Below are 25,162 nucleotides of genomic sequence, written 5' to 3'. Positions count from 1 at the left end.
GCTTGTGTTCCTAGCTCCAACAGTACAGTAGTATCTAACTAAATGCTTGTGTTCATAGCTCCAACAGTGCAGTAATATCTAACTAAATGCTTGTGTTTCTAGCTCCAACAGTGCAGTAATATATAACTATATGCTTGTGTTGCTAGCTCCAACAGTACAGTAGTATCTAACTAAATGCTTGTGTTGCTAGCTCCAACAGTGCAGTAATATCTAACTAAATGCTTGTGTTCCTAGCTCCTACAGTGCAGTAATATCTAACTAAATGCTTGTGTTCCTAGCTCCAACAGTAATATCTAACTAAATGCTTGTGTTCATAGCTCCAACAGTACAGTAATATCTAACAATTCACAACAACACACATATCTAAAAGTAAAATAATGGAATTAAGAAATATATAATTTATTAGGACGAGCAATGATTAAAATACAGTAGAATAGAATACAGTATGAACTGTAAATATGAGATGGAGGAGTGGCGTTGACTAAAATACAGTAGAATAGAATACAGTATGAACTGTAAATATGAGATGAGTAAAGCAGTAATGTAAACATTATTAGAGTGACTGGTGATTCCATGTCTACAAATCTACACACCCACTTCCTGGGTTTTACAGTCAGTATTGACCAACCACAGCAGACCTTTTAGCTGGTAGTGGACGTGGTTGTGTTTGTGTGTGTTCTAACGTGTGTGTGTGTGTGTGTGTGTGTAGCGTGGTGAGACAGCGTTACACATGGCGGCCCGTGCTGGTCAGATAGAGGTGGTTCGATGTCTCCTGAGGAACGGAGCTCTGGTCGACGCCATGGCAAGAGTGAGTCATTTAGTATGTGAGGGGGGGGATTTCTATGTGCGAATGACATCCAATCGTAATACAAGGAGTTGTACACACAACTGGTAACAGCTGACCAGACAGACCAGTCACAGTAACAACTGACCAGACAGACCAGTCACAGTAACAACTGGCCAGACAGACCAGTCACAGTAACAACTGACCAGACAGACCAGTCACAGTAACAACTGGCCAGACAGACCAGTCACAGTAACAACTGGCCAGACAGACCAGTCACAGTAACAACTGACCAGACAGACCAGTCACAGTAACAACTGGCCAGACAGACCAGTCACAGTAACAACTGGCCAGACAGACCAGTCACAGTAACAACTGGCCAGACGGACCAGTCACAGTAACAACTGGCCAGACGGACCAGTCACAGTAACAACTGGCCAGACAGACCAGTCACAGTAACAACTGACCAGACAGACCAGTCACAGTAACAACTGGCCAGACGGACCAGTCACAGTAACAACTGGCCAGACAGACCAGTCACAGTAACAACTGGCCAGACAGACCAGTCACAGTAACAACTGACCAGACAGACCAGTCACAGTAACAACTGGCCAGACAGACCAGTCACAGTAACAACTGGCCAGACAGACCAGTCACAGTAACAACTGGCCAGACAGACCAGTCACAGTAACAACTGGCCAGACCAGTCACAGTAACAACTGACCAGACCAGTCACAGTAACAACTGGCCAGACGGACCAGTCACAGTAACAACTGACCAGACAGACCAGTCACAGTAACAACTGACCAGACAGACCAGTCACAGTAACAACTGGCCAGACGGACCAGTCACAGTAATAACTGACCAGACAGACCAGTCACAGTAACAACTGGCCAGACGGACCAGTCACAGTAACAACTGGCCAGACAGACCAGTCACAGTAACAATTGGCCAGACAGACCAGTCACAGTAACAACTGACCAGACCAGTCACAGTAACAACTGGCCAGACGGACCAGTCACAGTAACAACTGGCCAGACAGACCAGTCACAGTAACAACTGGCCAGACAGACCAGTCACAGTAACAACTGGCCAGACGGACCAGTCACAGTAACAACTGGTCAGACAGACCAGTCACAGTAACAACTGGCCAGACAGACCAGTCACAGTAACAACTGACCAGACAGACCAGTCACAGTAACAACTGACCAGACAGACCAGTCACAGTAACAACTGGCCAGACGGACCAGTCACAGTAACAACTGACCAGACCAGTCACAGTAACAACTGGCCAGACGGACCAGTCACAGTAACAACTGACCAGACGGACCAGTCACAGTAACAACTGACCAGACAGACCAGTCACAGTAACAACTGGCCAGACGGACCAGTCACAGTAACAACTGACCAGACAGACCAGTCACAGTAACAACTGGCCAGACAGACCAGTCTCAGTAACAACTGACCAGACGGACCAGTCACAGTAACAACTGACGCAGACCAGTCACAGTAACAACTGGCCAGACGGACCAGTCACAGTAACAACTGACCAGACAGACCAGTCACAGTAACAACTGACCAGACAGACCAGTCACAGTAACAACTGGCCAGACAGACCAGTCACAGTAACAACTGACCAGACAGACCAGTCACAGTAACAACTGGCCAGACAGACCAGTCACAGTAACAACTGACCAGACAGACCAGTCACAGTAACAACTGGCCAGACAGACCAGTCACAGAAACAACTGGCCAGACAGACCAGTCACAGTAACAACTGACCAGACAGACCAGTCACAGTAACAACTGGCCAGACAGACCAGTCTCAGTAACAACTGACCAGACAGACCAGTCACAGTAACAACTGGCCAGACAGACCAGTCACAGAAACAACTGGCCAGACAGACCAGTCTCAGTAACAACTGACCAGACAGACTGCAGTAAAAATCTACTTTTCTGCGCCGTGCCGCATTCAAATGATATTTTCATTCCTTCATTACTACTGCTGTGTAATTGACATTTGCCGCTATTTACAGGTGAAACATGACATGTATAACTAGGGAAGGAAAGGAAGCTTGGCCCACTAGTCGGAAACAAGTCATTTTTAGACCGGCTAGTTGAACATTTGCCAAACTATCCCGATGGCTAGTGACATTTTTTATTTTCAAACATGGCATGGCCCAGAATGTCACCCGGGCTAGTATACATGGTGGTTTAACCAGCCGAGCTGAGACAGCACCCTAAAGCCTTCAATCCCATCCCTGTAGGAGGACCAGACCCCCCTCCACATCGCGTCCCGTCTGGGAAAGACAGAGATCGTCCAGCTGTTGCTGCAGCACATGGCTCATCCTGACGCCTCCACTACTAATGGATACAGTCCTCTACACATCGCTGCCAGGGAGGGACAGGTGGAGACCACCGCTGTGTTGTTGGAGGCTGGGGCTTCACACTCACTGGCTACCAAGGTAGGATATACACACACACACACACACACACACACACACACACACACACACACACACACACACACACACACACACACACACACACACACACACACAGAGCTGTATCTGCCTCCTCTACATGTATCCTCCTCCCTTACAGAAAGGATTCACTCCTCTACATGTATCAGCCAAGTATGGAAGCCTGGAGGTGGCAAAACTCCTCCTGCAGCGCAAAGCTATGCCTGACGATGCCGGCAAGGTATTATCATAGACATACAGCAACTAGAGCTGGTGTTATTATAGAATTACAGCAAGTAGAACTGGTGTTATCACAGAAATACAGCAAGTAGAACTAGTGTTTCCACAGAAATACAGCAAGTAGAACTGGTGTTATTACAGAAATACAATAACTAGAACTATTGTTATCACAGAAATACAATAGCTAGAACTAGTGTTAGCATAGAAATCGATTATAGAAGGAGAGAGGGACGACAGAATAGCTAGAGAGAGAAAAAGATAGGGAGAGATGAAGGGATGAGAGAAGACAGAATAGCTAGAGAGAGAAAAAGAGAGGGAGAGATGAAGGGATGAGGGAAGACAGAATAGCTAGAGAGAGAAAAAGATAGGGAGAGATGAAGGGATGAGAGAAGACAGAATAGCTAGAGAGAGAAAAAGAGAGGGAGAGATGAAGGGATGAGGGAAGACAGAATAGCTAGAGAGAGAAAAAGAGAAGGAGAGAGATGAAAGGATGAGGGAAGACAGAATAGCCAGAGAGAGAAAAAGATAGGGAGAGATGAAGGGATGAGGGAAGACAGAATAGCCAGAGAGAGAAGAAGAGAGGGAGAGATGAAGGGATGAGGGAAGACAGAATAGCCAGAGAGAGAAGAAGAGAGGGAGAGATGAAGGGATGAGGGAAGACAGAATAGCCAGAGAGAGAAGAAGAGAGGGAGAGATGAAGGGATGAGGGAAGACAGAATAGCCAGAGAGAGAAGAAGAGAGGGAGAGATGAAGGGATGAGGGAAGACAGAATAGCTAGAGAGAGAAAAAGAGAAGGAGAGAGAGATGAAGGGATGAGGGAAGACAGAATAGCTAGAGAGAGAAAAAGAGAAGGAGAGAGAGATGAAGGGATGAGTAATAAAGTGGGTTTCTCTCCTCCAGAACGGTCTGACTCCGCTGCACGTGGCAGCTCACTATGACAACCAGCAGGTGGCGCTGCTGCTGCTGGACAAAGGGGCGTCGCCCCACGCCACCGCCAAGGTGAGAAAACAACACAAACCTGGAGGGGGAACGACTTTCAAATGTTTTACCATGGAAATATAGAACTATATATAACATAAATATATATAACACTACTGTTGACTCATAATACTGTCCCCTATATAACACTACTGTTGACTCATAATACTGTCCCCTATATAACACTACTGTTGACCCATAATACTGTCCCCTATATAACACTACTGTTCACCAGGACATAATACTGTCCCCTATATAACACTACTGTTGACCAGGACATAATACTGTCCCCTATATAACACTACTGTTGACCCATAATACTATCCCCTATATAACACTACTGTTGACTCATTATACTGTTCCCTATATAACACTACTGTTGACCCATAATACTGTCCCCTATATAACACTACTGTTCACCAGGACATAATACTGTCCCCTATATAACACTACTGTTGACCCATAATACTGTCCCCTATATAACACTACTGTTCACCAGGACATAATACTGTCCCCTATATAACACTACTGTTGACCAGGACATAATACTGTCCCCTATATAACACTACTGTTGACCCATAATACTGTCCCCTATATAACACTACTGTTCACCAGGACATAATACTGTCCCCTATATAACACTACTGTTGACTCATTATACTGTTCCCTATATAACACTACTGTTGACCCATAATACTGTCCCCTATATAACACTACTGTTGACCCTTAATAATACTGTCCCCTATATAACACTACTGTTGACCAGGACATAATACTGTCCCCTATATAACACTACTGTTGACCCATAATACTGTCCCCTTTATAACACTACTGTTGACCAGAACATAATACTGTCCCCTATACAACACTACTGTTGACCAGGACATAATACTGTCCCCTATATAACACTACTGTTGACCCATAATACTGTCCCCTATATAACACTACTGTTGACCCATAATACTGTCCCCTATATAACACTACTGTTGATCCATAATACTATCCCCTATATAACACTACTGTTGACCCATAATACTGTCCCCTATATAACACTACTGTTCACCAGGACATAATACTGTCCCCTATATAACACTACTGTTGACTCATTATAATGTCCCCTATATAACACTACTGTTGACCCATAATACTGTCCCCTATATAACACTACTGTTAACTCATTATACTGTTCCCTATATAACACTACTGTTGACCCATAATACTGTCCCCTATATAACACTACTGTTGACCCTTAATAATACTGTCCCCTATATAACACTACTGTTGACCAGGACATAATACTGTCCCCTATATAACACTACTGTTGACCCATAATACTGTCCCCTTTATAACACTACTGTTGACCAGAACATAATACTGTCCCCTATACAACACTACTGTTGACCAGGACATAATACTATCCCCTATATAACACTACTGTTGACCCATAATACTATCCCCTATATAACAGTACTGTTGACCCATAATACTGTCCCCTATATAACACTACTGTTCACCAGGACATAATACTGCCCCCTATACAACACTACTGTTGACCAGGACATAATACTATCCCCTATATAACACTACTGTTGACCCATAATACTATCCCCTATATAACACTACTGTTGACCCATAATACTGTCCCCTATATAACACTACTGTTCACCAGGACATAATACTGTCCCCTATATAACACTACTGTTGACTCATTATAATGTCCCCTATATAACACTACTGTTGACCCATAATACTGTCCCCTATATAACACTACTGTTGACTCATTATACTGTTCCCTATATAACACTACTGTTGACCCATAATACTGTCCCCTATATAACACTACTGTTGACCCTTAATAATACTGTCCCCTATATAACACTACTGTTGACCAGGACATAATACTGTCCCCTATATAACACTACTGTTGACCCATAATACTGTCCCCTTTATAACACTACTGTTGACCAGAACATAATACTGTCCCCTATACAACACTACTGTTGACCAGGACATAATACTGTCCCCTATATAACACTACTGTTGACCCATAATACTGTCCCCTATATAACACTACTGTTGACCCATAATACTGTCCCCTATATAACACTACTGTTGATCCATAATACTATCCCCTATATAACACTACTGTTGACCCATAATACTGTCCCCTATATAACACTACTGTTGACCCATAATACTGTCCCCTATATAACACTACTGTTGACCAGGACATAATACTGTCCCCTATACAACACTACTGTTGACCAGGACATAATACTATCCCCTATATAACACTACTGTTGACCCATAATACTGTCCCCTATATAACACTACTGTGGACCAGGACATAATACTGCCCCCTATATAACACTACTGTTGACCCATAATACTGTCCCCTATATAACACTACTGTTGATCCATAATACTATCCCCTATATAACACTACTGTTGACCCATAATACTATCCCCTATATAACACTACTGTTGACCCATAATACTGTCCCCTATATAACACTACTGTTGACCAGGACATAATACTGTCCCCTATACAACACTACTGTTGACCAGGACATAATACTATCCCCTATATAACACTACTGTTGACCCATAATACTGTCCCCTATATAACACTACTGTTGACCCATAATACTGTCCCCTATATAACACTACTATTGACCAGGACATAATACTGCCCCCTATATAACACTACTGTTGACCCATAATACTGTCCCCTATATAACACTACTGTTGACCCATAATACTGTCCCCTATATAACACTACTGTGGACCAGGACATAATACTGTCCCCTATATAACACTACTGTTGACCCATAATACTGTCCCCTATATAACACTACTGTTGACCCATAATACTGTCCCCTATATAACACTACTGTTGACCAGGACATAATACTGTCCCCTATATAACACAACTGTTGACCAGGACATAATACTGTCCCCTATATAACACTATTGTTGACCAGGACATAATACTGTCCCCTATATAACACTACTGTTGACCAGGACATAATACTGTCCCCTATATAACACTACTGTTGACCCATAATACTGTCCCCTATATAACACTACTGTTGACCCATAATACTGTCCCCTATATAACACTACTGTTGACCAGGACATAATACTACCCCCTATATAACACTACTGTTGACCAGGACATAATACTATCCCCTATATAACACTACTGTTGACCCATAATACTGTCCCCTATATAACACTACTGTTGACCAGGACATAATACTGTGCCCTATATAACACTACTGTTGACCCATAATACTGTCCCCCATATAACACTACTGTTGACCCATAATACTGTCCCCTATATAACACTACTGTTGACCAGGACATAATACTGTCCCCTATATAACACTACTGTTGACCCATAATACTGTCCCCTATATAACACTACTGTTGACCAGGACATAATACTGTCCCCTATATAACACTACTGTTGACCAGGACATAATACTGTCCCCTATACAACACTACTGTTGACCCATAATACTGTCCCCTATATAACACTACTGTTGACCCATAATACTGTCCCCTATATAACACTACTGTTGACCCATAATACTGTCCCCTATATAACACTACTCTTGACCCATAATACTGTCCCCTATATAACACTACTGTTGACCAGGACATAATACTGTCCCCTATATAACACTACTGTTGACTCATAATACTGTCCCCTATATAACACTACTGTTGACCCATAATACTGTCCCCTATATAACACTACTGTGGACCAGGACAAAATACTGTCCCCTATATAACACTACTGTTGACCAGGACATATTACTATCCCCTATATAACACTACTGTTGACCAGGACATAATACTATCCCCTATATAACACTACTGTTGACCCATAATACTGTCCCCTATATAACACTACTGTTGACCAGGACATAATACTGTCCCCTATATAACACTACTGTTGACCCATAATACTGTCCCCTATATAACACTACTGTTGACCAGGACATAATACTGTCCCCTATATAACACTACTGTTGACTCATAATACTGTCCCCTATATAACACTACTGTTGACCAGGACATAATACTGTCCCCTATATAACACTACTGTTGACCCATAATACTATCCCCTATATAACACTACTGTTGACCCATAATACTGTCCCCTATATAACACTACTGTTGACCAGGACATAATACTGTCCCCTATATAACACTACTGTTGACCAGGACATAATACTATCCCCTATATAAGACTACTGTTGACCAGGACATAATACTATCCCCTATATAACACTACTGTTGACCCATAATTCTGTCCCCTATATAACACTACTGTTGACCCATAATACTGTCCCCTATATAACACTACTGTTGACCAGGACATAATACTGTCCCCTATATAACACTACTGTTGACCAGGACATAATACTGTCCCCTATATAACACTACTGTTGACCAGGACATAATACTGTCCCCTATATAACACTACTGTTGACCAGGACCCATTAAAATAAATCATATTTAATGAACTCCTCATCTCAGAACCTGGTGTTTCTTGTTGAAGTATCTTCTCTGATAGTATTTCAAACAAACACTTGACATATTCCTCCTACCCACAATCCTCTCTGCTCTCAGAACGGATACACCCCACTCCACATCGCGGCCAAGAAGAACCAGACGTCCATTGCCTCGTCTCTGCTGCAGTACGGAGCGGAGACCAACGTCCTAACCAAACAGGGGGTCACCCCTCTACACCTGGCCTCACAGGAGGGGCACAGCGATATGACCAGCCTGCTGCTGGGCAAGGGGGCACACGTCAACACTCCCACTAAGGTAGGGGGACAGAGACTCACACAAGCACACACTTAGAGGAGTTGTTCCACACATCCAAAAATGCCCTCGTTAGGCATACACATTACATTCTCTCCCATCTCTCTCCTTCCCATCTCTCTTTCCAACTCTCCCTCTCTCTCCCCTCTCCATCTCTCTCTCCTTCCCATCTCTCTCTCTCTCCAACTCTCCATCTCTCTCTCCAACTCTTCCTCTCTCTCCCCTCTCCATCTCATCTCTCTCTCCAACTCTCCCTCTCTCTCCCTCCCATCTCTCTCCAACTCTAACTCTCCCTCTCTCTCCTCCCATCTCTCTCTCTAACTCTCCCTCTCTCTCCCCATCCATCTCTCTCTCTCCCCCCCTCCCATCTCTCTTTGTAACTCTCTCTCTCTCTCCCTCCCATCGCTCTCTCCAACTCTCCCTCTCTCTCCCCCTCCATCTCTCTCTCCCCTCTCTCTAAATCTCTCTCTCTGTATCTCTATCTCTCTCCCCTCTCTCTAAATGTCTTTCTCTCTGTATCTCTCTCTCTCCCCTCTCTCTAAATCTCTCTCTCTGTATCTCTCTCTCCCCTCTCTCTAAATCTCTCTCTCTCTCTCTCTCTCTCCCTCTCTCTAAATCTCTCTCTCTCTCTCTCTCTCTCTCTCTAAATCTCTCTCTCCTCTCTCTACATCTCTCTCTCTCTCTGTATCTCTCTCTCTCCCCTCTCTCTAAATCTCTCTCTCTCTCTCTCTCGCCTCTCTCTAAATCTCTCTCTCTCTCTGTATCTCTCTCTCCCCTCTCTCTAAATCTCTCTCTCTCCCCTCTCTCTAAATCTCTCTCTCTCCCCTCTCTCTAAATCTCTCTCTCTCTGTATCTCTCTCTCTCCCTCTCAGAGTGGTCTGACACCGCTCCACCTCACGGCCCAGGAGGACAGAGTGAATGCAGCAGAAGTTCTGGCCAAACGTGATGCTAACCTGGACCAGCAAACCAAGGTAAACACACACACACGCACAAACACACACACACAAACACACACACACACACACACACACACACACGCACGCACGCACGCACACACCCACACTCTTTTTCCTAAGGTCTTTCTCTCATCTTCCTCAGCTCGGCTACACTCCTCTCATAGTTGCCTGTCACTATGGAAACGCAAAGATGGTCAACTTCCTCTTGCAGCAGGGCGCCGGTGTCAACGCCAAAACCAAGGTACAAGAGTTTAATATTAGAACGGGTAAGGTACCGCTCCAGTAGCAGACTGTCAGATTAATATTAGAACGGGTAAGGTACCGCTCCAGTAGCAGACTGTCAGATTAATATTAGAACGGGTAAGGTACCGCTCCAGTAGCAGACGGTCAGTTAGTGACAGTTGGTGACTGTTAGGATTTAATATTTAAAACCCAACTGTCTGTTTGTCTGTGTGTGTGTGTGTGTGTGTGTGTGTGTGTGTGTGTGTGTGTGTGTGTGTGTGTGTGTGTGTGTGTGTGTGTGTGTGTGTGTGTGTGTGTATAATATGTATGTATAATGTGTGTTTGATGTCAATATTTAAAACTGTCTGTGTCTCCAGAACGGTTACACACCTCTTCACCAGGCAGCACAGCAGGGCCACACACACATCATCAACATCCTGTTACAGCATGGAGCAACACCCAACACTACCACTGTGGTAAGAACACACACACACACATCATCAACATCCTGTTACAGCATGGAGCAACACCCAACACTACCACTGTGGTAAGAACACAAACACACACACACACATCATCAACATCCTGTTACAGCATGGAGCAACACCCAACACTACCACTGTGGTAAGAACACACACACACACACACACACACACACACACACACACACACACACACACACACACACACACACACACACACACACACACACACACACACACACACACACACACACACACACACATTGTTTGATTAGATGTTTGATTCTCTCTCCCTCCTTCCGTCCCTCTCTCTCTCACACTCTCCCTCTCCCGCTTTTACACACTCTCTCATTCTCTCTCCCTCCACCCTCTTTCTCGCACTCTCTATCCTTCCTCCCTCTCTCTCTCACACTCTCCCTCTCCCGCTTTTACACACTCTCTCATTCTCTCTCCCTCCACCCTCTTTCTCGCACTCTCTATCCTTCCTCCCTCTCTCTCTCACACTCTCCCTCTCCCGCTTTTACACACTCTCTCATTCTCTCTCCCTCCACCCTCTTTCTCGCACTCTCTATCCTTCCTCCCTCTCTCTCTCACACTCTCCCTCTCCCGCTTTTACACACTCTCTCATTCTCTCTCCCTCCACCCTCTTTCTCGCACTCTCTATCCTTCCTCCCTCTCTCTCTCACACTCTCCCTCTCCCGCTTTTACACACTCTCTCATTCTCTCTCCCTCCACCCTCTTTCTCGCACTCTCTATCCTTCCTCCCTCTCTCTCTCACACTCTCCCTCTCCCGCTTTTACACACTCTCTCATTCTCTCTCCCTCCACCCTCTTTCTCGCACTCTCTATCCTTCCTCCCTCTCTCTCTCACACTCTCCCTCTCCCGCTTTTACACACTCTCTCATTCTCTCTCCCTCCACCCTCTTTCTCGCACTCTCTATCCTTCCTCCCTCTCTCTCTCACACTCTCCCTCTCCCGCTTTTACACACTCTCTCATTCTCTCTCCCTCCACCCTCTTTCTCGCACTCTCTATCCTTCCTCCCTCTCTCTCTCACACTCTCCCTCTCCCGCTTTTACACACTCTCTCATTCTCTCTCCCTCCACCCTCTTTCTCGCACTCTCTATCCTTCCTCCCTCTCTCTCTCACACTCTCCCTCTCCCGCTTTTACACACTCTCTCATTCTCTCTCCCTCCACCCTCTTTCTCGCACTCTCTATCCTTCCTCCCTCTCTCTCTCACACTCTCTCTCCCTCATTATCCTCCCCCTCTCTCTACCCCTCTCTCTCTTTCTCTCTCTCGGTCAGAATGGGAACACTGCTCTGTCCATTGCCAGGCGTCTGGGTTACATATCTGTCGTTGACACTCTGAAGGTCGTCACAGAAGAGGTCATCACCACGACAACGGTATGTGACCCCCGTGATGCTTCCAGGTAGAAGTTTCCCCTTAACCACAGATCAGCTTACCCCTTCTCATATCCTAACCTTAACCATTTAGCAGGGAAAATGTCAAACTGACGTTAGATCAGTGTGTAGGGACCAACACTCTCCTCTGTCTGTCACCACAGTACCAGTTTGTTTCCGTCCGTTACGTCACACTTTCACAAGAACAACAAAACAAACACAGAATATCATTTTTGTATTTCTATGGTTACAACCCTCTGGTTCTAATGGGCTGAATCCTTGTTCTCTTTCTGTTTTTCCCTGGTTGTGATTGGCCGGAATCCCTGTGCTGATAGACGGTGACATCAGAGAAACACAAGATGAATGTTCCAGAGACGATGACGGAGATACTGGACGTTTCCGATGAGGAGGGTGAGTTCCTTCTGATTACATACGAATACATACTGTGATTGATACAGACAGTAGGCTTTACAGACAAACACACTTTTTAGAGGTGAACACTTAACAGAGATAATATATTAATAAATACTGTGATTGATACAGACAGTAGGCTTTACAGATAAACACACTTTTTAGAGGTGAACACTTAACAGAGATAATATATTAATAAATACTGTGATTGATACAGACAGTAGGCTTTACAGACAAACACACTTTTTAGAGGAGAACACTTAACAGAGATAATATATAAATAAATACTGTGATTGATACAGACAGTAGGCTTTACAGACAAACACACTTTTTAGAGGAGAACACTTAACAGAGATAATATATAAATAAATACTGTGATTGATACAGACAGTAGGCTTTACAGACAAACACACTTTTTAGAGGAGAACACTTAACAGAGATAATATATTAATAAATACTGTGATTGATACAGACAGTAGGCTTTACAGATAAACACACTTTTTAGAGGTGAACACTTAACAGAGATAATATATTAATAAATACTGTGATTGATACAGACAGTAGGCTTTACAGATAAACACACTTTTTAGAGGAGAACACTAACAGAGATATAGTAATATATAAATACAACTAAAATAAATCTCAAGAAAGCAGCAGGTAATTCACAGCAAAGGAGGGTGAATTACAACACGTTAAGATCCATGTTACTGTAGTCTGAAACTGGTTCTGAAACTGGTTCTGAAACTGGTTCTGCCCACTGGATTTTGACATGACTTCATGCAGTTTTGGAATATTCTGGTGCTTTCGGCAGTGTGTTGTGGGTAATGTAGTTCTCGTGTTTGCAACAGTGTGTTGTGGATAATAATATAATGTGTTGTGTGTAATGTAGGTGGGCGATAGCAAAGTTTAGTATTTTTGTCTTTTCATTTTGTGCAAACAAGGAAGTCGCCTTCCCTCGCTAGTACTATTAAGCCAGTGAAATAATCAGATTTTTAAAAATGTTTAAATATGCCCTGGCAAATATTGTTATACTTGTCAGTGTAACCTAAAACATTATCCCAGTTTGAATTCATTCCCTTATCAGCTAATAGAACATGTTTCGGTCACAGAGAGGTTGTATCATTTCACAATAACCTGTTATCACTAGTTATTCATTCTAAACAAAATACCTCTGTAGATTCTTGGGGTTTCTTGTTGTCTTCTCATTTGTTGTGAAAGCAAAGAAGCTATCCTTTTAGTTCCCAACATCTCCAGGTTAAATAATCATAATTTATAATTCAATAATATGCCCTGGTAAATATTTGTGTTAGTTGCCAGTGTAACCTACAACCTTATCCTGGTTCGATATGCTGCTTCAATGTATTCTCTCCCATATCAGCTAAATATAGAATGTCATCTTTTTTTTTGTCACAGACAACAAAAAGCACATAGCTATGTGTTCTAGAATAACATGAACACATCTATAATACATTCTGGGGGGATTCTATAGCGCTGTGTTCTAGAATAACATTATCACATCTATAATACATTCTGGGGGGATTCTACAGCTCTGTGTTCTAGAATAACATGATCACATCTATAATACATTCTGGGGGGATTCTATAGCTCTGTGTTCTAGAATAACATGAACACATCTATAATACATTCTGGGGGGATTCTATAGCTCTGTGTTCTAGAATAACATTATCACATCTATAATACATTCTGGGGGGGTTCTATAGCTCTGTGTTCTAGAATAACATGATCACATCTATAATACATTCTGGGGGGATTCTATAGCTCTGTGTTCTAGAATAACATGATCACATCTATAATACATTCTGGGGGGGGTTCTATAGCTATGTGTTCTAGAATAACATGATCACATCTATAATACATTCTGGGGGGATTCTATATCTATGTGTTCTAGAATAACATTATCACATCTATAATACATTCTGGGGGGATTCTATATCTATGTGTTCTAGAATAACATGATCACATCTATAATACATTCTGGGGGGATTCTATAGCTATGTGTTCTAGAATAACATGATCACATCTATAATACATTCTGGGGGGATTCTATATCTATGTGTTCTAGAATAACATGATCACATCTATAATACATTCTGGGGGGATTCTATAGCTCTGTGTTCTAGAATAACATGATCACATCTATAATACATTCTGGGGGGTTCTATAGCTATGTGTTCTAGAATAACATGATCACATCTATAATACATTCTGCGGGGGATTCTATAGCGCTGTGTTCTAGAATAACATGATCACATCTATAATACATTCTGGGGGGATTCTATAGCTATGTGTTCTAGAATAACATGATCACATCTATAATACATTCTGGGGGGATTCTATAGCTATGTGTTCTAGAATAACATGATCACATCTATAATACATTCTGGGGGGATTCTAGAGCTATGTGTTCTAGAATAACATGATCACATCTATAATACATTCTGGGGGGGTTCTATAGCTATGTGTTCTAGAATAACATGATCACATCTATAATACATTCTGGGGGGTTCTATAGCTCTGTGTTCTAGAATAACATGATCACATCTATAATACATTCTGGGGGGTTCTATAGCTCTGTGTTCTAGAATAACATTATCACATCTATAATACATTCTGGGGGGATTCTATAGCTCTGTGTTCTAGAATAACATGATCACATCTATAATACATTCTGGGGGGATTCTATAGCTCTGTGTTCTAGAATAACATGATCACATCTATAATACATTCTGGGGGGATTCTATAGCTATGTGTTCTAGAATAACATGAACACATCTATAATACATTCTGGGGGGATTCTATAGCTATGTGTTCTAGAATAACATGATCACATCTATAATACATTCTGGGGGGGTTCTATAGCTCTGTGTTCTAGAATAACATGATCACATCTATAATACATTCTGGGGGGATTCTATAGCTCTGTGTTCTAGAATAACATTATCACATCTATAATACATTCTGGGGGGATTCTATAGCTCTGTGTTCTAGAATAACATGATCACATCTATAATACATTCTGGGGGGATTCTATAGCTCTGTGTTCTAGAATAACATGATCACATCTATAATACATTCTGGGGGGATTCTATAGCTCTGTGTTCTAGAATAACATGATCACATCTATAATACATTCTGGGGGGATTCTATAGCTATGTGTTCTAGAATAACATTATCACATCTATAATACATTCTGGGGGGGTTCTATAGCTATGTGTTCTAGAATAACATGATCACATCTATAATACATTCTGGGGGGATTCTATAGCTCTGTGTTCTAGAATAACATGATCACATCTATAATACATTCTGGGGGGGATTCTATAGCTATGTGTTCTAGAATAACATGATCACATCTATAATACATTCTGGGGGGGATTCTATAGCTCTGTGTTCTAGAATAACATGATCACATCTATAATACATTCTGGGGGGATTCTATAGCTATGTGTTCTAGAATAACATGATCACATCTATAATACATTCTGGGGGATTCTATAGCTCTGTGTTCTAGAATAACATGATCACATCTATAATACATTCTGGGGGGATTCTATAGCTCTGTGTTCTAGAATAACATTATCACATCTATGATAGATTCTGGGGGGATTCTATAGCTCTGTGTTCTAGAATAACATGATCACATCTATAATACATTCTGGGGGGAGTCTATAGCTATGTGTTCTAGAATAACATTATCACATCTATAATACATTCTGGGGGGATTCTATAGCTATGTGTTCTAGAATAACATGATCACATCTATAATACATTCTGGGGGGATTCTATAGCTCTGTGTTCTAGAATAACATGATCACATCTATAATACATTCTGGGGGGATTCTATAGCTATGTGTTCTAGAATAACATGATCACATCTATAATACATTCTGGGGGGATTCTATAGCTCTGTGTTCTAGAATAACATGATCACATCTATAATACATTCTGGGGGGATTCTATAGCTCTGTGTTCTAGAATAACATTATCACATCTATAATACATTCTGGGGGGATTCTATAGCTCTGTGTTCTAGAATAACATGATCACATCTATAATACATTCTGGGGGGATTCTATAGCTCTGTGTTCTAGAATAACATGATCACATCTATAATACATTCTGGGGGGATTCTATAGCTATGTGTTCTAGAATAACATGATCACATCTATAATACATTCTGGGGGGATTCTATAGCTCTGTGTTCTAGAATAACATGATCACATCTATAATACATTCTGGGGGGATTCTATAGCTATGTGTTCTAGAATAACATGATCACATCTATAATACATTCTGGGGGGATTCTATAGCTCTGTGTTCTAGAATAACATGATCACATCTATAATACATTCTGGGGGGATTCTATAGCTCTGTGTTCTAGAATAACATGATCACATCTATAATACATTCTGGGGGGGATTCTATAGCTCTGTGTTCTAGAATAACATGATCACATCTATAATACATTCTGGGGGGGTTCTATAGCTATGTGTTCTAGAATAACATGATCACATCTATAATACATTCTGGGGGGATTCTATAGCTCTGTGTTCTAGAATAACATGATCACATCTATAATACATTCTGGGGGGGTTCTATAGCTCTGTGTTCTAGAATAACATGATCACATCTATAATACATTCTGGGGGGATTCTATAGCTCTGTGTTCTAGAATAACATGATCACATCTATAATACATTCTGGGGGGTTCTATAGCTATGTGTTCTAGAATAACATGATCACATCTATAATACATTCTGGGGGGATTCTATAGCTCTGTGTTCTAGAATAACATGATCACATCTGTAATACATTCTGGGGGATTCTATAGCTCTGTGTTCTAGAATAACATGATCACATCTATAATACATTCTGGGGGGATTCTATAGCTCTGTGTTCTAGAATAACATGATCACATCTATAATACATTCTGGGGGGATTCTATAGCTCTGTGTTCTAGAATAACATTATCACATCTATAATACATTCTGGGGGATTCTATAGCTCTGTGTTCTAGAATAACATTATCACATCTATAATACATTCTGGGGGGATTCTATAGCTCTGTGTTCTAGAATAACATGATCACATCTATAATACATTCTGGGGGGATTCTATAGCGCTGTGTTCTAGAATAACATGATCACATCTATAATACATTCTGGGGGGGTTCTATAGCTCTGTGTTCTAGAATAACATGATCACATCTATAATACATTCTGGGGGGATTCTATAGCTATAGCTCTATAGACTTCACCTTTTAACTCTTTCTATTTTTACCCCCCCTCTCCCCTCCTCTCCCCTTCTCCCCTCCTGTCTTCTCCTCCCCCTCCCCTTCTCCCCTCCTCCCCCTCCTCTCCCCATTATCCCCTCCTCTCCCCCACTCTCCCCTTCTCCCCTCCTCCCCCTCCTCTCCCCATTCTCCCCTCCTGTCTTCTCCTCCCCTCCCCTTCTCCCCTCCTCCCCCTCCTCTCCCCATTCTCCCCTCCTCTCCCCCTACTCTCCCCTTCTCCCCTCCTCCCCCTCCTCTCCCCATTCTCCCCTCCTCTCTCCTCCTTCCCCTCCCCTTCTCCCCTCCTCCCCCTCCTCTCCCCATTCTCCCCTCCTGTCTCCTCCTCCCCTCCCCTTCTCCCCTCCTCCCCCTCCTCTCCCCATTCTCCCCTCCTCTCCCCCTACTCTCCCCTTCTCCCCTCCTCCCCCTCCTCTCCCCATTCTCCCCTCCTGTCTCCTCCTCCCCCTCCCCTTCTCCCCTCCTCCCCTCCTCTCCCCATTCTCCCCTCCTGTCTCCTCCTCCCCCTCCCCTTCTCCCCTCCTCCCCCTCCTCTCCCCATTCTCCCCTCCTCTCCCCCTACTCTCCCCTTCTCCCCTCCTCCCCCTCCTCTCCCCATTCTCCCCTCCTGTCTCCTCCTCCCCCTCCCCTTCTCCCCGCCTCCCCCTCCTCTCCCCATTCTCCCCTCCTGTCTCCTCCTCCCCTCCCCTTCTCCCCTCCTCCCCCTCCTCTCCCCATTCTCCCCTCCTCTCCCCCTACTCTCCCCTTCTCCCCTCCTCCCCCTCCTCTCCCCATTCTCCCCTCCTCCCCCTCCTCCCCCTTCTCCCCTCCTCCCCCAGGTGAGGACACTATGACAGGTGATGGAGGAGAGTACCTGAGAGCTGAGGACCTGAGGGAGCTGGGAGACGACTCTCTACCTGGACAATACCTGGACGGATTCAACTACATGAGCCACAACCTGGACAGGTGATACATTCACACACACACACACACACACACACACACACACACACACACACACACACACACACACACACACACACACACACACACTCACTCACTGTGTTGATGTGTATAATACTATCTATGTCTCCAGGTCTCATCAGACCCCTGTCCACCAGAGAGATGGAGTCCTAATTGAAGACATGATCACCAGCCACCAGGTCATTACAGATTTACACACCTTTACACACCTCTACACACCTGTACACACCTCTACACACCTCTTCACACCTCTACACACCTGTATACATCTCTACACACCTCTACACACCTGTATACACCTCTACACACCTCTACACACCTCTACACACCTCTACATATCTCTACACATCTCTACACATCGCTACACACCTGTATACACCTCTACACACCTCTACACACCTCTACACACCTCTACACACCTCTACATATCTCTACACATCTCTACACATCGCTACACACCTGTATACACCTCTACACACAGTGGGGAGAAGAAGTATTTGATACACTGCCGATTTTGCAGGTTTTCCTACTTACAAAGCATGTAGAGGTCTGTAATTTTTATCATAGGTACACTTCAACTGTGAGAGACGGAATCTAGAACAAAAATCCAGAAAATCACATTGTATGATTTTTAAGTAATTAATTTGCATTTTATTGCAAGGGGAAACCCTACTTCAAGTCTCAGAGCGAGTGAGGTCACCGATTGAAACGCTATTAGCGCGCACCACCGCTAACTAACTAGCCATTTCACATCGGTTACATCTACATACCTCTACACACCTCTACACACCTCTACACAACTCTACATATCTCTACACACCTCTACACACCTCTACACACCTTTAAACATCTGTACACAGTTTTAAACACCTTTACACACACCTGTATACTCCTTTACACACCCTTACACACACTTGTAGAAACCTTAACACACCTGTATAGTCACCTATATAAACACACCTGTATAGTCACCTATATAAATACACCTGTATAGTCACCTATATAAATACACCTGTATAGTCACCTATATAAATACACCTGTATAGTCACCTATATAAACACACCTGTATAGTCACCTATATAAATACACCTGTATAGTCACCTATATAAACACACCTGTATAGTCACCTATATAAACACACCTGTATAGTCACCTATATAAATACACCTGTATAGTCACCTATATAAATACACCTGTATAGTCACCTATATAAATACACCTGTATGGTCACCTATATAAACACACCTGTATAGTCACCTATATAAATACACCTGTATAGTCACCTATATTAACACACCTGTATAGTCACCTATATAAATACACCTGTATAGTCACCTATATAAACACACCTGTATAGTCACCTATATTAACACACCTGTATAGTCACCTATATAAATACACCTGTATAGTCACCTATATTAACACACCTGTATAGTCACCTATATAAATACACCTGTATAGTCACCTATATAAACACACCTGTATAGTCACCTATATAAATACACCTGTATAGTCACCTATATAAATACACCTGTATAGTCACCTATATAAATACACCTGTATAGTCACCTATATAAATACACCTGTAGAGTCACCTATATAAATACACCTGTATAGTCACCTATATAAACACACCTGTATAGTCACCTATATAAATACACCTGTATAGTCACCTATATAAATACACCTGTATAGTCACCTATATAAATACACCTGTATAGTCACCTATATAAACACACCTGTATAGTCACCTATATAAATACACCTGTATAGTCACCTATATTAACACACCTGTATAGTCACCTATATAAATACACCTGTATAGTCACCTATATAAATACACCTGTATAGTCACCTATATAAATACACCTGTATAGTCACCTATATAAATACACCTGTATAGTCACCTATATTAACACACCTGTATAGTCACCTATATAAACACACCTGTATAGTCACCTATATAAATACACCTGTATAGTCACCTATATAAATACACCTGTATAGTCACCTATATAAATACACCTGTATAGTCACCTATATAAATACACCTGTATAGTCACCTATATAAATACACCTGTATAGTCACCTATATAAATACACCTGTATAGTCACCTATATAAACACACCTGTTGATGTTGAAGTCTACCTCCAGATGTAGTAGCATTGTGTGTTGGTCAGCAGGTGTCGTCTCTGTCCAGAGAGAATGAGAAGGACTCCTTCAGGCTGAGCTGGGGAGCAGAGCACCTGGACAACGTAGTGCTGTCATCTAGCCTGCTGCACTCTGGGTTAGTATGGTGCACACACACACACACACACACACACACACACAGACACACACACACACGCACACGCACACACACACACGTACGCACACCCACACACGTACGCACACACACACACACACGCACGTACACATGCACGCACACACACACGCACACGCACGCACACACGCACACATGCACGCACACACGCATGCAATAACGCACATGCACACACACACACACGCATGCAAGCACGCAAACATACACACACACAAAGGTGTGCATGTTTAGTAATATTCACTGTTTTACAAGATAGAGTTTGATTCACCTCCTAAATCAACGTTAATTTCCCCTTATACTTCTATTTCACTCCTTCATTTTCTATTATGTTTTCTCCCTCTATCTCTGTGCTGTGTTTCTTTCTCTGTCTTTCTTTCTGGTCGCTTTCTCTGTGTCTCTGTGTCTCTGTGTCTCTCTCTCCCTTTCTCTGTCTCTCTCTCTCTTTCTCTGTGTCTCTGTGTCTCTGTGTCTCTCTCTTTCTCTGTGTCTCTGTGTCTCTCTCTCTCTTTCTCTGTGTCTCTCTCTCTCTTTCTCTGTGTCTCTGTGTCTCTGTGTCTCTCTCTTTCTCTGTGTCTCTGTGTCTCTCTCTCTCTTTCTCTGTGTCTCTGTGTCTCTCTCTCTCTTTCTCTGTGTCTCTGTGTCTCTGTGTCTCTCTCTTTCTCTGTGTCTCTGTGTCTCTGTGTCTCTGTGTCTCTCTCTTTCTCTGTGTCTCTGTGTCTCTCTCTCTTTCTCTGTGTCTCTCTCTCTCTTTCTCTGTGTCTCTGTGTCTCTCTCTCTCTTTCTCTGTGTCTCTGTGTCTGTGTCTCTCTCTCTCTGTCTCTTTCGCTCTCTGTCTCTCTCTTTCTCTTTCTCTGTTTGCCTCTCTCTCTCCCTCTCTCCCCCTTTCCCTCTCACTCTCTCTTTCCCTCTCACTCTAAGTTTCTCTCTCTCAATATTTTTCTCTCTCTGATGGTGTGTGTTTTGTCTGCTTCTAGCCAATCCTCCCCGTGCCTAGACCATGACAACAGCAGGTGATTTCTCTCTCTGTTTCATTTTTCTCTCTCTCTCTCTGTCTCTCTCTTTCCTCCTCCTCCTGTTCTTCACTTCCACCTCTCCATGCATGCTGTCCCCTTCTTCTCCCAGGGGTACATCCTAAACTATCTAATCTTTCAGTTATATGCATGTAATAAGACTATAGATGCAATAGTAATGCTATAGAAATCCAAGGTAAGTTGGATATACTGTAGGTACTAACACATCATTACTTGAAGTTCATCCATCTTAAAGAAAGCAAATTCCTGGAGCGATACAATAGCTTCTGATGCCTCTCGTCCACCTGTCTGTCAACTCAGAACTTACTTGGAATGGAATATTGGAATGGGAGTAGAGTGATACTGAGTAGAATGGAATAGAAGTCAGTAGAATGGAATAGAAGTGAAAAGAATAGAATGGAAGTGATTATAATGGAATGGAAGTGAATAGAATGGAAGTAAATAGAATGGATTGGAACTGAATAGAATGGAATGGAAGTGGATAGAATATAATGGAAGTGAATGGAATGGAATGAATGGAAGTGGATAGAATAGAATGGAAGTGAATGGAATGGAATGGATGTGGATAGAATGGAATGGATGTGATTATAATGGAAGTGAATAGAATGGAATGGAAGTGGATAAAATCGAATGGAAGTGGATAGAATGGAATGGAAGTGGATAGAATAGAATGGAAGTGAATGGAATGGAATGGATGTGGATAAAATGGAATGGAAGTGGGTAGAATGGAATGGAAATGAATAGAATGGAATGGAAGTGGATAGAATGGAATGGAAATGAATAGAATGGAATGGAAGTGGATAGAATGGAATGGAAATGAATAGAATGGAATGGAAGTGGGTAGAATGGAATGGAAATGAATAGAATGGAATGGCTGTGGGTAGAATGGAATGGAAGTGAATAGAATGGAACTGGGTCACACAGTGTTCTCTCCTCACCTGTCACCACATCATGTCATCTCAGAATGATGTCACACAACATTTGTTCCGTCCCTGTTTCAGTTTGCCACCCAACACAGACACCAACACTGATGCTTTGTCTGCATGAATCCAGAGTAGGGATTAACATTGGTAACTGGGATCCCAGGACTGTCCCAGGAACACTCTTCACATTTAAAACGAATAAAATAAATGACAAGTCCCTGGAAATGACAACATTTCCCCCAATGTGGCACTAATGCAATTCCACTTAATACCCAACATGCACCGCTGCATATTAGCAACAAATAAAACAGGCTATTATCCGAACAGGTTGTCATGGAAGCCTTTAGCCTGGCGTATTTACTTCACACTGAGCAGCCATGAATTCAAACCACACGTATAATTGACACTGCAGGACTGCACACGCGACCCGAATGCAGGAAACAGGAAACCCCTACAGTATGAACTGGGAAGTAACGTGTGCCTCTTTGAGCTGTCGCTGTAACTCTTCAGACAGGCCTGTGCACAGTTCACTACATAGGCATCTCTGTCACAGACATGAAGTCTGTTGGCAAGAGGGACAGTTCTATCTCCTGTCCTCTGGAACCTAGGCTATAATCCTGTCCAGTCCCCTCCTGTCCTCTGGAACCTAGGCTATAATCCTGTCCAGTCCCCTCCTGTCCTCTGGAACCTAGGCTATAATCCTGTCCAGTCCCCTCCTGTCCTCTGGAACCTAGGCTATAATCCTGTCCAGTCCCCTCCTGTCCTCTGGAACCTAGGCTATAATCCTGTCCAGTCCCCTCCTGTCCTCTGGAACCTAGGCTATAATCCTGTCCAGTCCCAATCCCACTGAACCCCAAAATCCTGACTCCTGCCTCGCATGAAAATTCCTAATTTTATTCTGTAATCCCATAGGTTGCATTGTTAAAGCACATCGCTTGCCTATGTCAAAAATACCACTATAACATTCACCCCTCTTCTCTGTGCTGTCTCGTATTGCTGCCCATATGAGAGCTTCTCTGTGCTGTCTCGTATTGCTGCCCATATGAGAGCTTCTCTGTGCTGTCTCGTATTGCCGCCCATATGAAAGCTTCGCTAAAGAATGTGTGATCAACAAACGGTACGAGAGTAGATATGGATATTTTTTAAAACAGAGTTGGTTCCTGTTAAGATACCTCGATATTTAAACTATTTCCAGTCTTCATCCCCACATTATTTATGAGCCGATCTACTAACTGTATAATCATTCACTCGATTTTGCCAAATATCGGAGATGTTCTGTCATTCGTTGAAGGAGGTTATGCAGCAACTTTGGTCGTTTGACTTTTGTTTGACTGCGGTTACCAAGTCGGTGCTTCCTGAGCGCGCTCTGCGTCGAGATAACCTAGGAGGTCTACTGCTGAAATGGTGCTGAATCAATTGAGGAACATGATAGTGCTCGGACTTTATAAACGGTCTGTGTCTCACTTCACAACAATGTCACTAACCACGTTTCCATCCACAGTTTTAATGCGAGTAAAGTCACACCGTATAAAATGAAACTCACGACATCTGCGATGGAAAGTTTTGGTATTGTTGTAGAAATGCCGACAGATCATTTTTTTCCGTTCCACATGGTGAGATCTTTTTATGTCTGTAAAATTATGAAAGAAATGGTGGTGGAAACACACTTTCACAGGTCAACCATTTAACCCCTTCTCCCCCATTTACCCTCCTCCCTCTCCTCTCCCCTTCCTTACTCCTCCCCTTCCGTTCCCTTCCTTTCTCCTTACTCCCTCTCCATCTCCTCTCCCCTTCCCTACTCCCTCTCCGTCTCCTCTCCTCTCCTCACCCCTTCCT

At 42.9% G+C, this 25,162-nt stretch overlaps 1 protein-coding gene across 1 annotated transcript in view; it reads left to right on the top strand.

Annotated features, from left to right (window-relative positions):
• LOC106592866 (ankyrin-2) overlaps positions 1-25,162 on the top strand; it is a 159,241-nt gene that overhangs the window by 74,399 nt on the left and 59,680 nt on the right. The window contains 13 exon segments of the mRNA XM_045723110.1: positions 710-808; positions 3,052-3,249; positions 3,389-3,487; positions 4,387-4,485; positions 9,109-9,306; positions 10,176-10,274; positions 10,402-10,500; positions 10,859-10,957; positions 12,267-12,365; positions 12,698-12,773; positions 18,903-19,029; positions 19,160-19,226; positions 21,233-21,336. Coding sequence (XP_045579066.1) covers positions 710-808; positions 3,052-3,249; positions 3,389-3,487; positions 4,387-4,485; positions 9,109-9,306; positions 10,176-10,274; positions 10,402-10,500; positions 10,859-10,957; positions 12,267-12,365; positions 12,698-12,773; positions 18,903-19,029; positions 19,160-19,226; positions 21,233-21,336 — 1,463 coding nt within the window.

This window comes from Salmo salar, chromosome ssa08 (assembly GCF_905237065.1).
Source record: "Salmo salar chromosome ssa08, Ssal_v3.1, whole genome shotgun sequence".
NCBI lineage: Eukaryota > Metazoa > Chordata > Actinopteri > Salmoniformes > Salmonidae > Salmo > Salmo salar.
The sequence above is the reverse complement of the archived record's forward strand: the minus strand, read 5'-3'. Positions and strand labels throughout refer to the sequence as shown.